Genomic DNA, 21,287 nt, shown 5'->3' on the forward strand with positions numbered 1-21,287 from the left:
AAATCCTGCCTAAATATTTAGTTATTATCCCGCAATGCCTGTTATATACTTGTTCCTATTTTGCTTAATGACTAATCATCTAGAAGAAAACTTTGCCAACACCAGATGTGTTGGTTTTCTAGGGTTGCCATAGCTACTCACAGACTGAGTAACTCAGACACCAAAAATGTATTTCTCAGAGTTTCAGGGGACGGAGTTTAAGATCAAGGTGTCAGCAGGTTTGTTTCTCCTGAGGCCTCTCTCTTTGGCTTTTGGACGGGCCATCTTCTTGCTGTGTGCTCACATCACCGTTCCCTTGTGCACACACCCATCCCTGGTCCTGGAGTCTGTGTGTCCAATTTTTTTCCTAGAAGGATACCATTCGGAATGGATTAGGGCTCATCATAAGGGCCTGGTTTTAATGGAATGATCTCCATAAAGGCCTTTTTATCAAATTCATTCACATTCTGAGATATTGGGGCTTAGGACTTCAGGAGATAAATTTTAGGGAGAGCAAATTCAGCCCATACACTGGATATTTTCACTTTTCAAAATCTTATTTACTTTTCTTCTTTACTTTTCAAAATCATCTTGACTTGCAGATGTATTTTCTTTTTAACAGAGGTGTCTCACAGATATTTAGACTTCAGAGACAGTAAGTAACCCTTAGCTTCCAAAAAGCCTGTATTTCTGTATTGTTTTCTTACAATTTTTCCTCTTCTTTTACAAGATACACTTGAAAAAGAACAACAACAACATAGTAGGAAGAGTAGTGGTTATCAAGATTTATTAAATCTAAAGTAATTAAGATTACTCTATTACATTACATTGGCTAAGGATAGACTCACAAAAGATTGGAACAAAATAAGGAGTTCAGCAAGAGGTCAGTATACATATAGGCACTTAAATTACAACATAATTGGTGCTGCATGTCATGTTTAGTCAGTTGATTTACATGGGAAAATTTAACTTTTATCTCCATTTCATAGCACACACAAAAATCAAGTTCAGACATATTGTATATCTAAAAGTAAAAGTTAAGCTTCTTAATGATAAAATGGTTTTCAAAGTGTGATCCTCAGACCACCAGAATCAGCATCATCTGAAAGTTGTAAAAAAAATGCAAATTCTTTTTTTAAAAAATATATTTTATTGATTTTTCACAGAGAGGAAGGGAGAGAGATAGAGAGTAAGAAACATCGATGAGAGAAAAACATCGATCAGCTGCCTCCTGCACATCTCCCACTCGGGATGTGCCCGCAACCCACATACATGCCCTTGACTGGAATCGAACCTGGGACCCTTCAGTCTGCAGGCCGACGCTCTATCCACTGAGCCAAACCGGTTTCAGCAAAGCAAATTCTTAGACCTCTTTTCTGACACAAAGAACTAAACATTCTGGAGGTAAACAAACGTTTCTTTAAAAAAACAAACACCTTGCAGATGCAGTGGATACTCACTCAAGTTTGAGCACCACAGTTTAAGGAGAATGTCTCATGACCTTGGAGAAGGAGTAAATAACTTACAGGAGTAAATAACGATCATCATAAAGAACAATATAAATTAATTGTATCCCATTGAAAATTATTTCCATCACAATACAAGTTTAAGAGAGTAAAATGTAAACCAGAGACTGGTAAAAAATATTCACAATACATACATTCAGCAGAGGACAAGTATACAGACATTATAAAGAAGTTCAAATCAGTAAGAAAAAGACCAACATTCTCCCTCACCACACACACACACACACACACACACACAGCTAAAAATTTAAAGTAGTACTTCACAAAAAAGTGTATCTAAATGGCTAATAGGCATATGTTAAGTACTATTAGTCAACAGGAAAAAACAAACCCTAAACAACAATTAGATAACCAAAAATACCGACACAAGAATGGCTAAAATTAAAGGGGTTATAATATCAAACAAGAGTGAGTTTGTGGAGAAGATAAAAGGGAAACTGGTAGAAGCACTGTGAAAACCTGTTTCTATTAAATGTAAAAATATGTACCTTCTGTGACCCAGAAATTCCATTTCTATGATATTCTTATGACAAATGAATGTTTATGTTATCAGTATACATGCATAAATATGTTCAATGATCCGCACCCTGCAAAGTCAAGGACTGTCCTTGAGGTGCTAATGCCCCCACGTCTGAAGTCTTGAGCACCCACAGCTGAAAATCCCTTCTCACAGGTGTCCCGACCACATCATGTAAAAGCCTTAGGATGCAATGGGACAGACTTGCAGTGCAGCTAAAGTTCAGGGCTGTTGCCTTGCAGTCGCTGGGGGTTGGAGTGGGGGGGCGGGAGAATTGTACTAAGAAAATGTGAGGCAGGACAGAAGAGGTGACTGATACAAGTAGGTTTTTCAAAAATTAATCTTTATAACAAGCAGGTCTTTATGAGTAAACAAAAATATAATATATATACAAACCAATTATTTTTTTGCTTTATTTATTTATTTATATTTTTTTGCTTAAAATATTACAAAGAGTATCACATATGTCTCCTTCCCCCCCACCCCCGCCCTTGACAATCCCCTGGTCTCCCCTACCTCCCAGTGTCTTATACCCAATTATTTTTTTTTATAGGAATCTTATATAGGCCAGTCTGTTCAGTAACTGTTTAACTCTCAGTTATTCAAATACAGATGCCTATTCAAAAACAGACATTCACAAGCATCAAGTTACAGCTCTTTAATGCTGTCTAAAGAGAAATGCCTGTGAAACTCTATGTTGATCACCTTCACTCTATTGGAAATTAAAAACCAGTGCCTGCCTGGCTGGCGTGGCTTAGTGGTTGAGCATCGACCTATGAACCAGGAGGTCACAGTTCGATTGCAGTCAGGGCACAAGCCCAGGTTGCAGGCTGGATCCCCAGTGTGTGGTTTGCAGGAGGCAGCTAATCAATGCTTCTCTCTCATCAGTGTTTCTATCTCTTTCTCCCTCTCCTTCCCTCTCTGAAATCAATAAAATATATTTAAAAAAATAAGGCCAGTGAGTTAAAAAACAAAACAACACACCCTTTGCCTGCTGTGCAGCTGTTCACCTGCAGTAACAGCTGTTTATCTGTTGGGTCCGTTACCCTAACCCACCACTCTGAGAAGATAAGGCAAACTCAGTATGGAACCTTGCAAGTGAACTATATTGATGTGGGCAGCTTGACTCTGGTGTACTTACCCCATGTAGCTTCCCCATACTTAAAGGCAGCCTCACATGAAATCTCTATATTGCACTGTAATCTGAAAGTCTTAATTTCTCCAGTTTTTGTTAGTTACTCTCCTTTAATCTCCAAATTAAAGTATGTATAAGAAATTATACTGAGCTAACTGGTTTGGCTCAGTGGATAGAGCACCAGCCTGTGGACTGAAGTGTCCCAGATTCGATTCTCATGAAGGGCATGTACCCAGTAGGGGATGTGCAGGAGGCAGCTGATCGACGTTTCTTTCTCATTAATGTTTCTAACTCTCTACCCCTCTCTCTTCCTCTCTATAAAAAGTAAATTCCTATAAACCAATTTAATTTCATTGTTCTAAAACCGCAGTTACATAATTTCTACTTATCCAACTTGCATTATATTTTATTAAAATTTTCTTCAGACAGATCAATTCTTAAATAAAAATTATACATGGTAAAAAGTAATTGGCAAATCAAATCTTGAATTTTACCTGTAAAAGGTTTGCTTTTGAAAGTTAACTTCTATAGCCATTATTTATACAAAAATTCAGTTTCCCCTGATTGACTTGCATAGATCTAAATAGTACTATCTGCAGTTGTATCCACTAAGTATTTCACTTTGTTTGGTTTTGCTGCTATTTATATTTATTTTAAGATGTAGATAAAGCAAACATAGTCCTTTGTTTTGAATTAGTTTATTACATTGCTAATTAGGTTCTCCAACAAACTTTGCAAACTGTGTACTAACTATGCAGACTCTGAACTGATAAAAGAGCATATAGAACAGGAGTAAATGTTCTCTGTTATACAGACTATCATGTCCTCTACAAATAAAGATGGTTGAGCTTCTTGGTTTATAATCTTCTTGCTTTAATTTTTTATTTTGTCATATTAATTCTTAATAAGATTGGGGCATTCACTACAATGATGAATACAAAAGGCCTTAGGAGAGAAGCCAAAAGTGTCACCATTTAGTGGGATGTTCGCTGTTTTGGTTTTTTCCCTCTTTATGAAATTGAGAAGGTGCCCTTTCGTTCCTAGTTTACTGGAAGTTTTTGACACAAAAAGGTGTTCAATGTTTCAAATGTTTATTTCTACCTATTGAGATAAAACATGATTGTTCCCCTCTATTCTATTACCATGGTGAATTATAATGATTGATTTTAAATCTTCGTCTGGAATAAACCCAAATAGTCATTTTATACCTTTTTATACAGTGCTAGATTCTATTACTTTTTGTTAGGAATTTTGTATCTATGTTTATAAGAAATATTGGTATGTAGTTTGATTTTCTTGCAATTATCTTGTAAGTTTTTTTAAAAATTGGAATAATTTATTCTAACAAAAGTACAAAGTATGGAAAAATTAGTGTGTTTGAATGATTTCAGAGAGTAGAGAAAGGTTCACACTAGCAGGTTGAGTGTTTAGCACCTTTGAACAGAGATATTCAGAGTGCGGACACGTGGCAGTCCAGGTTCCGACTGCCCAAGAACGATCCGTGATTGAGGGTGTGCTGATCACAGGACAGTGTGGTCATTTGGGTTTTTCTCTGCATGTTGAGAGTGCCACAGAAAACAAAGAGTGGGAAAGCTGTTCACTGAATTCATGGCTGGTGGTTAGAAGGTCGGAGAGAAATGTTGAGACAGAGGAGAAAGAGCCTGGGGGGATGAGGTGGTCAGTCAGATGGACAGTCCGAAGGCGCTGATGATGCAGTACATGGTCTTGTTCTCCCATCGCACGGTGCAGCTCCCGTCAGTAGAGCTGTCCCAGAGGCAAGACCTTGCCGTGTGTAGTCCCGCTCAGTTCTTCTGCATAATTATACAGGTCACAATGTATTTGAATGGTTTTCCCAGCTTGGTGAGTTGGCTTAAAGTTTGTTCTACGACATTTGTGGTCCACTGATTGACTTTGCTGTGCTGATAGTCGTTGCCTCCGATGGCACTTTCTATAGCCTCTTTCACAATGTTGCTCACTTCGTCAACAACAAAAGTGGTCTCTTCGGCAGTCTGGTAGTCTTCCATCTTCCCCGGCCTCCGCCGCCCTCTTGTAAGTTTTTAATGGTAGAAATATGCTGACCTCATAAAGTAAATTAGGAATGCCTTCTTCGTATTCTGAAAGGTTTTAATATAAGGCTGGTGTTTCTTCTTCTTTAAATGTTTGAATTCAACAATCTTTCTGAGCCACAGGTTTTCTTTGTGGGAGAGTTTTAATAACACATTACTTAAATATTTATAATTTTTTATGTTTGTCCACTATATTTTATATATGATATTTAACAATTATATTACATATTTTATTAACACCAACCTATTCAGATGTTATCTTCTTACCTCAGTTCAAAATGTATTTTAAGGAATTTTTAAAAAACAATTAAATCTTTATTATTGAAAGTGTTACATATAACCCACTTCAGCTACCTCCTCCCTTATCCCTAACAGAACATCACCACCGCACACCGCCCGCCCGCCCCCCCCTCCCCCCCCCCTCCCCCGCCCACCCACTGCCCCAGGCCTTCATCACCCTATTGTCTGTGTCCACAGGTTATCCATATATGCATACAAGGTCTTTGGTTGATCTCCTCCTACCCCCAACCCCCACCTTCCTTCTGAGATTCTGCAGTCTGTTCTATGCTTCTATAGGGTGTCCCAAATTCACGCAAGATTTGCCATTCAATTCAAATGCAAATCTTGCGTGAATTTTGGGACACCCTATATGTCTCTGGATCTATTTTGTTCATCAATTTATTTTGTTCATGAGATTCCACACATGAGTGAGATCATGTTACACTTGTCTTTCTCTGACTGGGTTATTTTGCTTAGCATAATACTCTCAAGGTCCCTTCATACCGTCTCAACGAATAACAGACAGTATGGAGGGACCTGTTGCATAGTATTCCATGGTGTAAATGTACCCCAGTTTTTTTAATCCACTCATCTATTGATGGCCCTTGGGCTGTTTCCAGATCTTAGCTATTGTAAATTGCCTTCCTATGAACATTGGGGTGCATATATTCTTTTTGATGGATGTTTCTGGTTTCTTAGGATATATTCCTAGAAGAGGGATCACTGTGTCAAATGGCAGTTCCATATTTAATTTTTTAAGGAAATTTCGTATTGTTTTCCATAGTGGCTGCACCAGTCTGCATTCCCAGCAGCAGTGCACTAGGGTTCCCTTTTCCCCACATCCTCTCCAGCACTTGCCATACTTTTTATAATATCCATCCAGATAAATAATTTTATATGAATGTATTTTTGCAATTCTTTTCTTAAAATCCTCACCTGGAGATATATTTTTATTGATTTGAGAGAGACAGAGAAACATTGATTGCTGCCTCCTGCATTGGCCATGTCTGGGATTCGAACCCAAAACATTGGTATGTGCCCTGACCAGGATTGAACCTGAAACCTTTCAGTGTATGGAACAATGCTCCAACCAGCTAAGCTATTCGTCTAGGGCCTTTGCAATTCTTGTCTCATATTTTATTTGGAGTATTTTGTCAAGAAACCAAGTACTATCCAGTAATTATATCATCAGTTACTTCTTTTCAAAAGTATTAACTATCGGTCTAGCCACTTTTGCTCAGTGCTTGGAGCATCATCCCATACACCAAAAAGGTGTCGGTTCAGTTCTGGTCAGGGCACCTGCAGGTTGCAGTCCAGTCCCTGATCAGGGTGTAAGGCAACTAATCAGTGTTCTTTGCTCACATCAATGTTTCTCTCTCTCTCTCTCTCTCTCTCTCTCTCTCTCTCTCTCATCTCTCTCTATCTTAATCTCTCTTCCTCTCTAAAAAACCCCATATATTTAAAAAAGAAAACTAGCCCAATCTGGTTTGGTTCAATGGATAGAGCGTTGGCCTATGGGCTGAAGGGTCTTGAGTTTGATTTTGGTTGACAGGTACTTTGGTTGCAGGCTCCTCCCCTGCCCTGGCCCTGGTCAGGGCTCATGCATGCAGGAGGCAGCCAGGCTATGTGTTTCTCTCATATTGATGTTCCTCCCTGTCTTTCCCTCTCTCTTCCACTCTCTCTCTAAAAATTAATGGAAAATTATCCTCGAATGAGAATTTAAAAAAAGAAAAGAAAAACATACTCTCAGATAATAAAAATAGAGGAGTGTGTCCTCTTAACAGCAGCTATCCAAACACATTTGTTGGCTTAAAAGTACTCAATGACTTAAGTTTCTATTTTATTCAAGAAACAATTTAAATGATGTAATTTTTAAATGTAATAATATGTTGCATGTAAGCCAATGTACCAGACATGTCATTTCAACATGTACTCAATATAACACGTTATTTATGAGATATTTTGCATTCCTTTTAGGTACCAAGTTACCAAAATCTGCTGTATATTTCACACTGATGACACATCTCAACTCTGACTGGCTACATATTCAGTGTTCAGTAGCCACATGGGGTTCATGACTTTTCTAGTGGACAGTATACATCTAGACCCTTCCAAGTGACCCGTGAGGCTAGTATCTCTGTACATCCCACACAGAGAGGGGGCATTGCCATGTATTGAACACTTACTGTGTGCCAGGCATTGGAATTTTTCTCATTAAGTCCCAATGACAGGCTGGGAGGTAGGGGGTGTTCAACCCATCTCATAGCTGAGACAACTGAGGCTCAGAGGGGTGAGGTCACACAGTGGCTGGAACCAAGGTCTGCTGGCCCAGGCCTCTGCTGCCAGAGCCCTCAGGGGGAGGCCGAGGCCAGGAGAGGACCAGCGAGGAGGCAGCTGGAGCGGGGCCTGTCTACATGAGCCATGTGATCAAAAAAATTGTATTTTGGAAATAAGTGCTTAATAAGTTCTCAACCATCATTGGAAGTTGGTTTGAAAGTCAGTGAACCAATAGGAAGCTACCCAGTGTTGATTGCTAGCTAGGAGTAAGGAGCCCCTTTGGTTTTCTGCACAGTATTTGTCATATGATCTCCCTTTACCACAGGTATCATCCTACCTTTCATCATCACTGTATCACAGTCCCAGAGATCCTAAATGACGGTGCATGGATTTCCTCCTTTGCTTTTGTGATGTTGTTGTCTTGTGGACTTGGTCCGGGGATAGTTTGCCAGGAGTGTAATCCATTGAATAGCAAAACGTAGTCACAGAATCGTGCAACTGACATTTTCTTTGTGTAGTTGGCACTGAGATGGTACCTACAGGTTTGGCTAGTTGTCCGTCCAACATTCCACACAGTGGGAAACAGGCAAAGGAGAGCTTTGGGGCATAAGCAACAGGAACCTTTGAAAAATCCATCCTTTTTTGCATTTAGGCTCATCCTAATATAGTTACTGCCAGTGTCACGTGTCAGCAGTATTTCATGTCTGGGAATGTGGTAGTAAAATTAAGGTGAGTTCCAGCAAACTGTGTTGGTAACAAGCATCCTTCTGAGGTCTTCATATACTACCTTATGATGCAAAGACTTAATGTTCTTATACATATTAAAGGGAGAAAAAATTTACTTACAGCGGTTCTCAACCTGTGGGTCATAAACAATGAAAATGCATCCTGCATATCAGATATTTACATTACGATTCATAACAGTAGCTAAATTACAGTTATGAAGTAGCAACGAAAATAATTTTATGCTTGGACGTCACCACAACATGAGGAACTGTATTAAAGGGTCTCGGCATTCGGAAGGTTGAGAACCACTGAAGGGTTACTACATCAGTTTATCCAGACATATCCCATCAAAGAAAACATAGTGGTAGCAATACATCTTCTGAAAGGACGTCTTATACTCATGCAACTTTAAAATATCTAAGTAATGAAAAGCATGTCCTGTTAAAGTTAAAATGGAGATGTATTTAGGGAAGTTAGATAAATTCAAACATAAGTCTGTCAGGTTAGTTGGTGAGTCAGATGAATTTTGGTACCTTTTTTGTTCAAAATTAATTTACTTGGAATTAGTACATGTGGCTTCTAAGTCAGTAACAGCCCAGTTATTCAGGATCTAAATATTCTGGTTGGTTTACTGAGAACTTTGATTCTTTGCCTTTAACTTGACCATTTCCCCACAGAGGACTGCTCTGTCAGCAGTACAGGAAAGGTAAAACTGAGGTCAGGTGAGTTAGTGTAAAAGGCAGGAAGAAGAAGTTAAAAACAAGGTTAAAAAACACACAGGTCTGTTTCTGGATGACTTGAGTTCTGTTAAATCCTCGTTCTCTTCTTTGTCCCACACTTAACTTTCTTGTGTCTCCGTCCCTACAAGTTACGAGGGTATTTTACAGCTAGAATGCCACTTGGTAAAGTTTTTCCTTTTACTCTGTTGTGCATGTTGGTCTATTTCACATTTTTCTGTAGAGTTTCATATATCCTTAACCTAAAGTAATTTAAAATGGGAATGGGATAACTTTATTATTTACATAGTCTTGTAAATGGAACTTGTAATGTCTGGTTGTAAGGAGAATGTGAACTTGTAGGTAAATGAATTGTATGGCACCCAAGCACATCCCGTGGATTTGGGAGAGATAGAGCCTCAGATTTGAAGAAGAAGAAGAAAAAAATGTACAAGGTACAAACAACTTTAACTGGTTGTGCCAAAGGGCTCATTTTAAACATAGGAAATTTATTGCAGTCTAGAAAAAAATACTAATCTTAGGTCCATTCCACTTTATTTAATCCTTAGTTCAAAAGTGGTTGATTTTTTTTAATGGGTCTCAATACTGTTTTCTAAAATTACAATCTATAATTGTTATTCTATAGAAAACTGTACAGGAAGTAAGTAAATTAGAATCACTTCAATTGGAATATAACAAATTTTTAAAAATTTTAAATAAATGTGTTTCCATTGCAGTAAAAGAAATAGGTGGCATGTATATTTTGGCAAACGGAGCTATTCTGTGGTTATTTACTTTATCAGTCTTAAGTTATATTTTTACCCTTAAAGAATTTGTTGTGATAAAAACCTGTAAATTTTCTGGTTTTGATCATGACTGAGTGTGTTGCTTGTCGTGTTTTTTGTGAGCAGTTATGTTTTTACAATATTTGTTTTTCCTTTTTGGTTAATATTGGGAGCATGGATACCAAAATTATTTTTTCTTTAGAATCTTAATGTTGTTTAAAATGTTTCTTACACTTATGACAAACCAAATGCGCCTTTTAGAAGGTGCTATTGCTACCTGTGGAATAACTAGCAACAAGACAGACTTTTTCTTTTCAATGGTTGGCTTTTACTCGAAGGTAATTAAAAAAATGGCAGATTTTGTCGCCTTGGGTATGTCCAAGATTAGCAGTGGGTTGTCAAGATTTTCTTTTGTTAAAGGAAATAACAGGAAAATTGCCACTACTAAATTTACTGTACTATTCTAAACTTAAGATTCATTCCTTGATGCTTGGGCCAGTGGAGTGAACCAGACCAATGAAGTGCTGAATTTTCCTGTGTACTTTTATGAATATTGCCTCAAATTTTCTTTTCATACATCTGAGCCTGAATTAACTTATTAATAGTATATTCTTTTTCACAAATGGATAGAAAATGTGTTTGTGTTAAGTAGCAGGATATATAATACAGTGGGGCCTTGACGTACGAGTTTAATTTGTTCTGTGACCGAGCTCGTTAAGGAGCTTGTTAACTCAAATTACTCTGTCAACTCAAAGCAAAAAATCCGCTGAGAGACAGCTGGTATCTCAAACAACTTGTTAGTCAGGACACTCATAACTCAAGGCCCCACTGTATTGTCACTTGTTACTTCCTTATTTTCTCCTTCCTTGCTCTAGAACTCAGGTACCTGATCTTAGTGGTAAATGCTAAGCAAACTTAACACAGGCTTTTATTGAAAGCATATTACATACAGTTATACACTTTGTAAATGATACAGATTTTAAAAAGACATAGACTTTGCTCTCAGACTTAAAAATTAGAAGGTGAAAAGGGGCCTATATGACTGCAACAACGGATAAAAAATGAGAAAGTACATTCAGCAACGTCCACTGAAAAGGGTGGTGGGAGTTCAGACACTGCTTCCACTTGTGAATCAGGGACGGCCCCATAAAGAGGTGACATCTGGCCGAAACTGGTTTGGCTCAGTGGATAGAGCGTCGGCCTGCAGACTGAAAGGTCCTGGGTTCGATTCCGGTCAAGGGCATGTACCTCGGTTGCGGGCACATCCCCAGTAGGAGATGTGCAGGAGGCAGCTGGTCGATGTTTCTCTCTCATCGATGTTTCTAACTCTCTGTCTCTCTCCCTTCCTCTCTGTGAAAAATCAATAAAATATATTAAAAAAAAAAAAAAGAGGTGACATCTGAAATGGGCCTGAGATTCATCAATTTTTAAATATGTAGCAGTTGCTGGAATCTCATTTTAAAATAAGACTTTTTATCTCTGAACCAGGTCAGAAAGCAAGTCCTGCAAAATTACCTTTAGTTTATATTAATAATTAACCATTAAACACACAAATAACAACACATAAACAACCAACGTTGTACATGGAGAGCTGAACGGACATTATCGCCATGCTGCGTTTAAATGTGTCAGGAATCCCAAGGCTGCTTGATCTCATTCCAAAGGAAGAAGACTGGCAGGAGGCTCACAGTGTGACCTAATAAGAACAGAGATGGAAGTTACTCTGCATGAGGTGGAGGTGAGAATTGAAGAGTAGAAGGAAAGGGACTGAGGAAAGAAGGACTAAGAGGAGAGAGAAGAAAGGTGGGAAGACAAGTAGGGAGTGAGTGAAAGAACAGGAAATATGGGCACAAAAAACTCACCAGCGCTTCCTAAGCCAAAATGCAAGAGCTGTGAGAAGCACCAGGGGCACCATCACTGTCAAGATGATCCAGCCCATGGAGCCTTGATGATGTTCTGTGGGTTTGGGTGCACACAAGGTGTCATTTCAAACCCACCCCCTGTTTACTGCCTTTCCCTGGTCTGCCTTTTTTATTTGAGTGTTCGCCTCACTAATCTTTGTTCTTGTGTCCTCTCTCTCTCTTCAGAGTTGAATCTTTCATCTAACCCTCAACCTCTTCCTACTTCTGCAGGTCTCTCATTTTCAATTCTTCTATTTATTGAACTAGTTATTTTCATTTTTTTGGGTCTGGAGTCCATAAATCCTAATTTTATTACTTGGCTCCCCTGATCTCCTTGTGGACCATCTACCCATACCCCAGTGTGGGCCCCAGTGTTTCTTACCCAAGTAGAGGAGGATGTCCTGGCCTCCTAGGCTGCTATGTCTCACCCGGCAATACAGTCCAGATGTCTCAGTGGCTTCCACATCCAGGAAAACCTGAAGGTACCATGTGCCATCAGCATTGGGCAAGAATCCACTTTGTTGAGTGCCCTGTTGTACCTGTTCACCTCGCATCCACTTTACCCAAATTGGCTTTGGATGGAAGCCAGAGACATGGCAAACCAGCATCTGACGGTCAGGACCAGGATTAGAGCCGGTGGACAGCCAGGCCTCTGGTTTTACTGCAGAGAACAGGAGAGATACTCAGATAAGGACTCTAACACAGACTTGGAGGTTCATATCGTCATATCAGCTTAGACAGACACATCTGTCCCACACTGGGAATTCACGCATTATCCTTCTCCCTCTTGACCCCTTATTCACAATTTAGAGGGAAGATGGAAAGGTTTTAATTTAGAAAATTCTTGGAGGAAGGATATGGGACTGACCTTGTCTCTGGAGATCTTCCTTCCCTGCATCAAGAATACTCAAGAGGAAACGTGGGCAGGTGTCACTGAGAGTCCTCTGTACTATACTCTTGATGTCCTGGTACTGATCGAATAGTCTGCACATATCCTGAGCTCTTGTTCCACCCTTTGGTGATGGCAACCATGAATTGTTCTGGAAGTGCAGGAGCTCTGATCCTTGATAAGCAAATCGAAAGAAGGCTGCTGTGGCTCCCCCAGGGTGCAGCTCACAGCCTCCTGTTGCCTGTATCTCAAAGGGATCTAGGGAAGAAGGGTTATAAATTAGAGGAAAGGGAGTAAAGATGAAATTAGTGGAATCAAAAAAAAGAGAAAAGAAGTTTGGGGGATTTGAGGTAATGGAACAAAGTTTGGTTTGATCAGAAGTTTAGAAAAAGTGTAATTGGTGGTAGTTGAAGCTAGAGGAAAAAATGAATGACTTCTTTTTTTAGAAATAGAAGTGAGCAAATTGTTGAAAGATGGTGATGTAAATGGTGAGAGCAAGACAATAAGGAAGCACGTAGTGTGAAAGAGTTGTGATTATAATAACCCAGGGTGAATGAAATACAATAGGTTACAAAAAATATATAGACAGAGAATGCTGAAGAGCTTGAATGTGGCGAAATTGGAATAAGAAACTCATTGAGACCCACACCCCTCACCCAGCACATTGCGTCTCCCCATTTTGGGAATTGAACTTACATTTAAGCTGCCATTGACTGGCATGTCTGTGAAGTTTGGGCGGCATTTCAGTGGTGAGCACATGGTGGTACATTACCAGTTCATTTATCTCTTCCTTGCTCAAGTTTCCATTGGACCAAGGACGCAGGAAAATAATTGTGCAAGAGTTATCCATACCATGAGTCTGCAAATCACCCAACCAAGCTGAGTTATGACTTTTCACCCAGGAATGGTTGTAGAAGGATGAGCTGTAGATAATTTTGAAGGAGATCTCCTCCTGGAAGGCTGTGGCAAAAGAACAGGTAGAATGCGGAGAAGAAAAGGCATCGGGAAGGAGAGAGAATGAAGAAAGGCGCCAGGAAGGAAACACTCAAAATCAGGAGATTAGGGAAGTCATGGCTACCTCAGCAGACATTTAGCTGCCCAGGGCCCCAGGCTTTACAAACAACCTTCAGAAGGGCACAGGGTCCCAGAGTACGGGATACTGAGAACTACGCTGACATTCTCCTCTCCAGGTATGTTCTGAGGACACCACACCACACAGAAACACACACACACACACACACACACACACACACACACATACACATACATACACCCACCCATTTGCACCCAACAGGGCAGTGGCCAGAGTTCTTACCCTCATCGTTGTCACCAGCTGCGAGGAGAACTGCTAACAATGGAATTTGCAGAAACAGCATTTCATTTACAGACGTTATTTCTTTCTCAGGAAAGTTTGTCTTTAGCTTCTGTTTTAAATAAAACCACTCCACAATACCTCTATTCTGACTTCCTTCATCTAACAACAGACCAAAAAAACAAAACAAAACAAAAAACCAGTGCAACTTCCCTAAGCTCTAGACACCAATTCAGCCTCTCATTTCCCCTCCACTTCTCACTCTCTTATCTGGCTTTCAGCATCTTCCTTGTTCAGCCTTCATTCTGTTCATCTTTCTCTAACTCAGCCTCTATGGGATAAGTCTAATGCACCATTGAAAAGCTAGTTTATCTCTGGAGATATTTTCATCTCATTCAGACAATGAAAGTATAAAACTAAAAGTTTTTGCAATTCCTACCTAATGTTCTGTTGTCCCTCTGTCCCGTCACTCTGTCCTTTTCTTCCCAAATTTCAATACTCTTCAAATACTCCCTTCTTCTATCTGAGCCCCACCCCATTGTATCATATCTCTGACATCTCATTTGCTGCTTTATTTGATTTTCAGAATCTCCTGATTGCCCTGTGTAACAGTATAAACCACTACTCCATTATCCTTAGGGAAGAACCAGTAGCCATCACAGAGACCACAGGAACCTGGAAACATAAAGAAAAATCTTACCCTAGCTGGTTAGCTCAGTGGATAGAGCATCGCCCTGCGGACTCAAGGGAAACAGGTTCGATTCTGGTCAAGGGCATGTACCTTGGTTGTGGGCACATACCCAGTAGAGCATGTGCAGGAGGCAGCTGATCGATGTTTCTCTCTCATCGATGTTTCTAACTCTATATCCTGCCCCCTTCTTCTCTGTAAAAAATCAATATATTTTTTTTTTAAAAAGAAAATCTTCTCCGTTTGACTTGCATTGATATATATTTATTTACCCAAGAGGCACGCAGCATCTGCCTGGATACAAGCATCTTTCAACACTCGTGAATATCTAGTGGTCTTCAAGGCAATCACTTTATTCAAGGAGCTTTCATTCTACTTAAGAAGGAAGCACATAAACTAAGGACTATAAACCTTGGTGTGCTGGGTTTTATTATAATGTATAGACTAGACAAATACAAGCCTCTTGAAACAAAGTCCCGACCCCTAACTGATGTTGCCCAGGCAGAATCTTGGCTCCAGTGATTTTCTCAGGGTGTTAGGTCTGTATACCTGTGTTGTGCTGGGTCCCCAACTCTAGCAGAATGCCTCCTGGCCAGGTGCTCTGTGAATAAGTTTGAATGATTGAATAATTGGGTTCAGGTTTCTAATGATTTTTTCATTAGACATATTTTAAACATCATTGTTTAAGGTATCAGAAATCTTTGCTTGTATTTCTACTTGGTGAAATGAGAATCTTACACAGTTTTATTTAGGATTAAAATATGTGCTCATAAGCATGAAGCTTACATAGAGGGTTATGCTGCAAATCTATTAGTTATATTTATTTAAAAACAGTGATAATTTGTGGAAATTTAAGTTAATAGAACATTCTGGAGTTCTTTATCCAAGATTTCCTTCTTACTGGCCCTGCTTGGTTGGTCCAGCTTATTTTATCACACACTGGTCTTTGCTGGCCATGCTGACCCTGTCCTTTCATGCTTATCGTGTTTAAAAGGCTCTTAAAATGTTCTTTTCCTTTGTAACTTCTAGATAAATGTGCTCTGGCCGTTTTGTTATTTATTTATATATGTACAAGTAAACAGAAATTATCTAAGGCTAACTCTGAAAATATCTTGGAAAAAAGTTAAGATTATCTTAACCTAAAATTAAAAAGCCAAAACGCAAGGCAATAAGAGTTTATTTGTATTGCAATTTGGGACGCACAGATTCAAGCAGAAACCACATACGGTTTTGATTGCAGGGTGAGGGCAAGGGAATTTTAGGAGAAAAGAATGGGATAATTGCATGAATACAAAAAAAAGATTTCTAGCTGTAACCAGTTTGGCTCAGTGGATAGAGCGTCGGTCTGAGGACTGAAAGGTCCCAGGTTTGATTCCCGTCAAGGGCATGTACTTTGGTTGCGGGCACATCCCCAATAGGAGGTATGCAGGAGGCAGCTGGTCGATGTTTCTCTCTCATCGATGTTTCTAACTCTCTATCCCTCTCCCTTCCTCTCTGTAAAAAATCAATAAAATATATTTTAAAAAAAAGATTTCTATTGGTGCTAACAAGCTGATAAGCTAAATTACTCTATGGCTATTGTAGGGGTTCAGAACAGGCCTCTCCAGAATGTGCCACTTTTTTAAAATTAAATCTTTATTGTTCAGATTATTACAGTTGTTCCTCTTTTTTTCCCCCCATAGCTCCCCTCCACCCGTTTCCCACCCCACCCTCCGCCTTCACCCCCCGCCCCAATGTCCTCATCCATAGGTGCAAGATTTTTGTCCAGTCTCTTCCCGCATCCCCCACACCCCTTTTCCCCCCAAGAATAGTCAGTCCACTCCCTTTCTATGCTCCTGATTCTATTATAATCACCAGTTTATTCTGTTCATCAGATTATTTATTCACTTGATTTTTAGATTCACTTGTTGATAGATGTGTATTTGATGTTCATAATTTGTATCTTTACCTTTTTCTTCTTCTTCCTCTTCTTAAAGGATACCTTTCAGCATTTCATATAATACTGGTTTGGTGGTGATGAACTCCTTTAGCTTTTCCTTATCTGTGAAGCTCTGTATCTGACCTTCAATTCTGAATGATAGCTTTGCTGGGTAAAGTAATCTTGGTTGTAGGTTCTTGGTATTCATCACTTTGAATATTTCTTGCCACTCCCTTCTAGCCTGCAAAGTTTCTGTTGAGAAATCAGCTGACAGTCATATGGGTATTCCCTTGTAGGTAATTGAGTCTCTTTCTCTTGCTGCTTTTAAGATTCTCTCCTTGTCTTTTGCTCTTGGCATTTTAATTATGATGTGTCTTGGTGTGGTCCTCCTTGGATTCCTTTTGTTTGGGATTCTCTGTGCTTCCTGGACTTGTAAGTCTATTTCTTTCACCAGGTAGGGGAAGTTTTCTGACATTATTTCTTCAAATATGTTTTCAATATCTTGCTCTCTCCTTCTGGCACCCCTATAATTTGGATGTTGGTACTCTTGAAGCTGTCCCAGAAGCTCCTTACGCTATCTTCATATTTTTGGATTCTTTTTTCATTTTGCTTTTCCGGTTGGGTGTTTTTTGCTTCTTCGTATTTCAAATCTTTGACTTGATTCTTGCGATCCTCTAGTCTGCTGTTGGAACTCTGCATAATATCCTTTATTTCAGTCAGTGTATGCTTAATTTCTAGTTGGTCCTTTTTCATAACCTCAAGGATCTCACTAGATTTATTGAGGGTCTCACTACATTTATCGGCGGTCTCAGCTGACTTTTTTAGGGTCTTACTAAATATATCAGCAGTTTCTAGAAAGTTCTTGAAAAACCTTAAAAGTGTGGTTTTGAACTCTATATCCAGTCATTTTCTTTCCTCCATTTCTGTCATTTGTGTCCTGTTTCTTTGTCTCCACATTTTTTATGCTTCCCTGTGTTGGTAGAGTAGCTTTGTGTGCTAGGTGTCCTATAGAGCCCAGTGGGTCAGCCTCCCCAATTACCTAGCCTCCCCAATTACCTGAGGTGGACACTCTTGGTGCACCCCTTTGTGGGCTTTGTGCACAGTCTTATTATAGTTAAGCCTTGATTGTTGTAGGTATCACTGGGAGGAATTGGCTCCAGGAATTGTCCAGGCCAACTGGCTGTGAGAATCAGCTGTGTCTACAGTGGGAGAACTTCTGTGCTGAAGACACCCTTCTGGGGCAAGACTTGCTTCAGTGGGGCTTTGGTGCTCACTGAGTCTGCCCCCTGAGTGTGTCCCTTATGGATCTGAGGAGTTGTAATCTGGATGGTCCCACTCTGACCACTGGGTACACTGGCTCTTGAATCTAAGGAGGTGCTAATTTATCCTCTGCCTGAGGCTACCCAGCAGGAGATACGAAGAGATCTGCAGATTCTTCTTCCTTGTTTGGGGTTTGGAGGTGCCCAAATGAGGCCCAGCTGTGAAGCAATGCAAGCTGCTGTGAGGCCTTGGGCCTTCTCTTGGAAGTTCTGGGTCTGTCTGGCCTAGCTGCAGTTTGTTAGGTAATTTTCAGATTGCAGAGGGCCAGGGCATTCATATGCAAAAGCCTCTGCCGCAGCTTGGGTGGGGCAGGATCTCAGGGGATCAACAGGGTGGAGCAAGCAGCTATGGCTGATCCTCAGCCCTGCCCTACGGGACCCCGAGTCTCAGTGTCCCGGTAATTGCTTCAAGCACCTCCGAGAGAAAGCCGCCCTCGAGTTCCGAGTTCTACCCGCTGCCAGACCGTCCAGTCTCTTCCCGCACGAGACCAGGTCCCAAGAGACTTCCCAGAACTGGAGTTCAGAGCAATCGGAGGCTTGAGACTCCCCCCCGATTCAAAAAGACAGCCGCATCTTCAGTTGCCAGCCCCTGCCGCGTGCGCCTCCGTACCTCTGCACTTTCGCACCTCCTCTGAGTCTCAGTGTGCTTTTCTCTTAGAATTTCCACAAAGCCAGCCTTCCTGTGGTTTTGGATGATGTCCGTTTTGTCTTTTAGTTGTATTTTTGAATTTTTGGGAGGCAGCAATTTCTGGTGTTTACCTATGCCGCCATCTTGGTTTTCCATAATGTGCCACTTTAGCATTTGTATTATTTTGAGCCTTAGCATTTGAATTATGTTGAGCCAAAAACAATTAAGACCCTGCAGGTTTATGAGAAACTTTTACTTCGTCTTTAAAGAATTTAAATGAGAGGACTTGCCCATAATAAACTTTCATCAGAATCATTTTTTAAAATATATTTCTATTGATTTTTTTTACAGAGAGGAAGGGAGAGGGATAGAGAGTTAGAAACATCGATCAGCTGCCTCCTACACACGTCCTACTAGGGATGTGCCCGCAACCAAGGTACATGCCCTTGAACCAATCTACATGGCAGGGCCAACTGTTAGTTACTGAACATCTCTTATTATCAACCTTTTGAAGCCCCAACCATTCCTACCTCATCTTTATCTCAAAATTGCCTCTCCTACCTCAGTTTTAAAAAGTGCCATGTGGTAAATCTGACAAGTTCAGTGGCAGAAAGTAGCCTCACAGGGTGACCTGATCATAACTTGGTAACTAGGCAGGTCACAGTGGGTAGTCAAGCTCCAGGTCTATAAAAGGTGTCTTTGCCTTAAGCAAGCTCTGTCCATTGTTCTTGTGCATCTAGGTTAACACACCTTTGAAATGTCAAAAGTAATCTTTTCCAGACCCCTCTTAGGTGTAACCACCTCAGGGGAGCACATAATCTTGTTAACTGTCCTGCCCCCTTTTGGTGCCCGGGACTACCCTCCATGAACTGAGCCACACTGGCCAGGGCAGGACGCCCTTTTTTGCCTCTGTGTCTCCAGACCTCATGGAAATCCGTCCTCTTGATCCATTGGTGCTTAGGCTACAAGCATGCTCATGTTCTAACAGCTGTTATGTGGTGCTTCTTCAAACACCATCAGAGCTCTGGGATTTCTCTGTCCTCTAAAGCGGAAGTCGCCAACCTGTGGTCCATAAGGTCTGAACGGTTGGCTACCGCTGCCCTAAAGCTCTCCTCAGAACCCAGATGGGAGCTCCCCTCCCACACAGTGTTACACACTCACCTGAACTCCGCCTCCCCAGCAGCAGTAACCTCAACTTCCCTCTAGAGAAACCCACTGCCTCTTACACTCATGTGCCTTTTACTGAGCTTCTCCTTTTCCCTCTGCTTGGCTTCACGTTTTTCTATCCTCTTTCTGGCTTCCAGCCTTTATGTGTATCTGGTGTGAGTGCTTCTTGCCCTTCAAAGCAAGTCTCTTGCACTAAAAGGATCTTAGGACGGAGAGTCAAGATAAATTTCTGGATGAGACACCTGCTGGATGCAGTGAATTGGAAAAAACACATCAGCATTCTGGCCTCAGTTTTCTTATCTGTAATATAACTAGGTTGAAAGAAGTAAATGTTTTCTAATCTTTTCACCTTTCCCTCTAGCACAGCCGTGGGCAAACTACAGCTCGCGGGCCGGATCCGGCCCGTTTGAAATGAATAAAACTAAAAAAAAAAAAAAGACCGTACCATTTTATGTAATGATGTTTACTTTGAATTTATATTAGTTCACACAAACACTCCATCCATGCTTTTGTTCTGGCCCTCCGGTCCAGTTTAAGAACCTCGAGTCAAAAAGTTTGCCCACCCCTGCTCTAGCATTCTGTGTGTCTTACTGGACTCCCATTTGTCCCCATTCATGTGCTCTTCCTCCCCATTTTACTTTTCCCTCATTTTTTTAAACTTTACTTTTTCAATTACGGTTTATGTTAAATATTATTTAGTACTAGAGGCCTGGTGCACAGATTCGTGCATGGGTGGGGTCCCTCGTCCTGGCCTGCGGGGATTGGGCCAAAGCTGGCTCTCTGACACCCCCTGAGGAGTCCCGGATTGCAAGAGGGTGGTTCTCAAGTGACACACCCCAGAATCAGGTTCCCTCCTCTCTGGTTGTGGGTGCGTCACCCAAGAACTGCAGCTGCCAAGTCACCACAGCTTGGCAGCTCCTGCGTTGAGCATCTTCCTCCCGGTGGTCAGTGCACATCATAGTTACCAGCGGGCTGGTTCGCTGGCCAGTTGGTCAGTCACTTAGGATTTTATATATATAGATCAGTTCTAGGTGTACAACATAGTGATAAGACAATCATATCCTTATAAGGTGTTTCTATTTAGTAGTATTAATTTCAGGTGTACAGCATAGGGATGAGACAATTATATCCTTACAAAGTGTTCCTTCCAATATTCTTACTACCCACCTAGCACCTTATATAATTACTAGAGTATTACTAACTATATTCCCTGTGTTGTGCTTTACGTCCTTATGACTATTTTGTAACTATCAATTTTACTTCCTTTTAAAAAATGTATTTTTATTGATTTCAAAGAGGAATGGAGAAGGAGAGAGAGAAAGAAACATCAGTGATGAGAGAGAATCATTGATCGGCTGCCTCCTGCATGCCCCACACTGGGGAGCGAGCCCACAACCCAGGCATGTGCTCTAACTGGAATCAAACCATGACCTCCTGGATCATAGGTCAATACTCAACT

The 21,287-nt window shown here is 40.6% G+C and overlaps 2 protein-coding genes and 1 pseudogene across 3 annotated transcripts in view; 1 reads left to right on the plus strand and 2 right to left on the minus strand.

Moving 5' to 3' along the window:
• FAM117B (family with sequence similarity 117 member B) overlaps positions 1-21,287 on the plus strand; it is a 298,958-nt gene that overhangs the window by 119,205 nt on the left and 158,466 nt on the right. The gene's annotated exons all lie outside the window — the stretch shown is intronic.
• On the minus strand, positions 4,741-5,185 carry LOC139015508 (dynein light chain Tctex-type 1 pseudogene; annotated as a pseudogene).
• LOC139015509 (T-cell surface glycoprotein CD1a-like) lies at positions 11,660-14,172 on the minus strand. Its single transcript, XM_070423278.1, has 6 exons — positions 14,112-14,172; positions 13,493-13,756; positions 12,776-13,054; positions 12,290-12,568; positions 11,869-11,962; positions 11,660-11,702 (listed from the first exon to the last, which is right to left on the minus strand). The coding sequence occupies exons 1-6, from the start codon at positions 14,170-14,172 to the stop codon at positions 11,660-11,662; spliced, it is 1,020 nt and encodes a 339-aa protein (XP_070279379.1).

The sequence above is a fragment of the Myotis yumanensis genome, unplaced genomic scaffold (genome assembly GCF_028538775.1).
Source record: "Myotis yumanensis isolate MYYU_CA2020_CCGP unplaced genomic scaffold, mMyoYum1.0.hap1 SCAF_8, whole genome shotgun sequence".
NCBI lineage: Eukaryota > Metazoa > Chordata > Mammalia > Chiroptera > Vespertilionidae > Myotis > Myotis yumanensis.

Bases quoted from the DNA above. Each gene is read 5' to 3' on its own strand.
- LOC139015509 (XM_070423278.1), bottom strand. From the start codon at position 14,172: ATGCTGTTTCTGCAAATTCCATTGTTAGCAGTTCTCCTCGCAGCTGGT. The intron at 11,963-12,289 runs GTAAGAAACACT...CCAAACCCACAG, and splicing joins GGACATCCTCCTCTACTTGG to AACATCATCAAGGCTCCATG. The intron at 11,703-11,868 runs GTGAGTTTTTTG...TGTTCTTATTAG, and splicing joins TTTTGGCTTAGGAAGCGCTG to GTCACACTGTGAGCCTCCTG.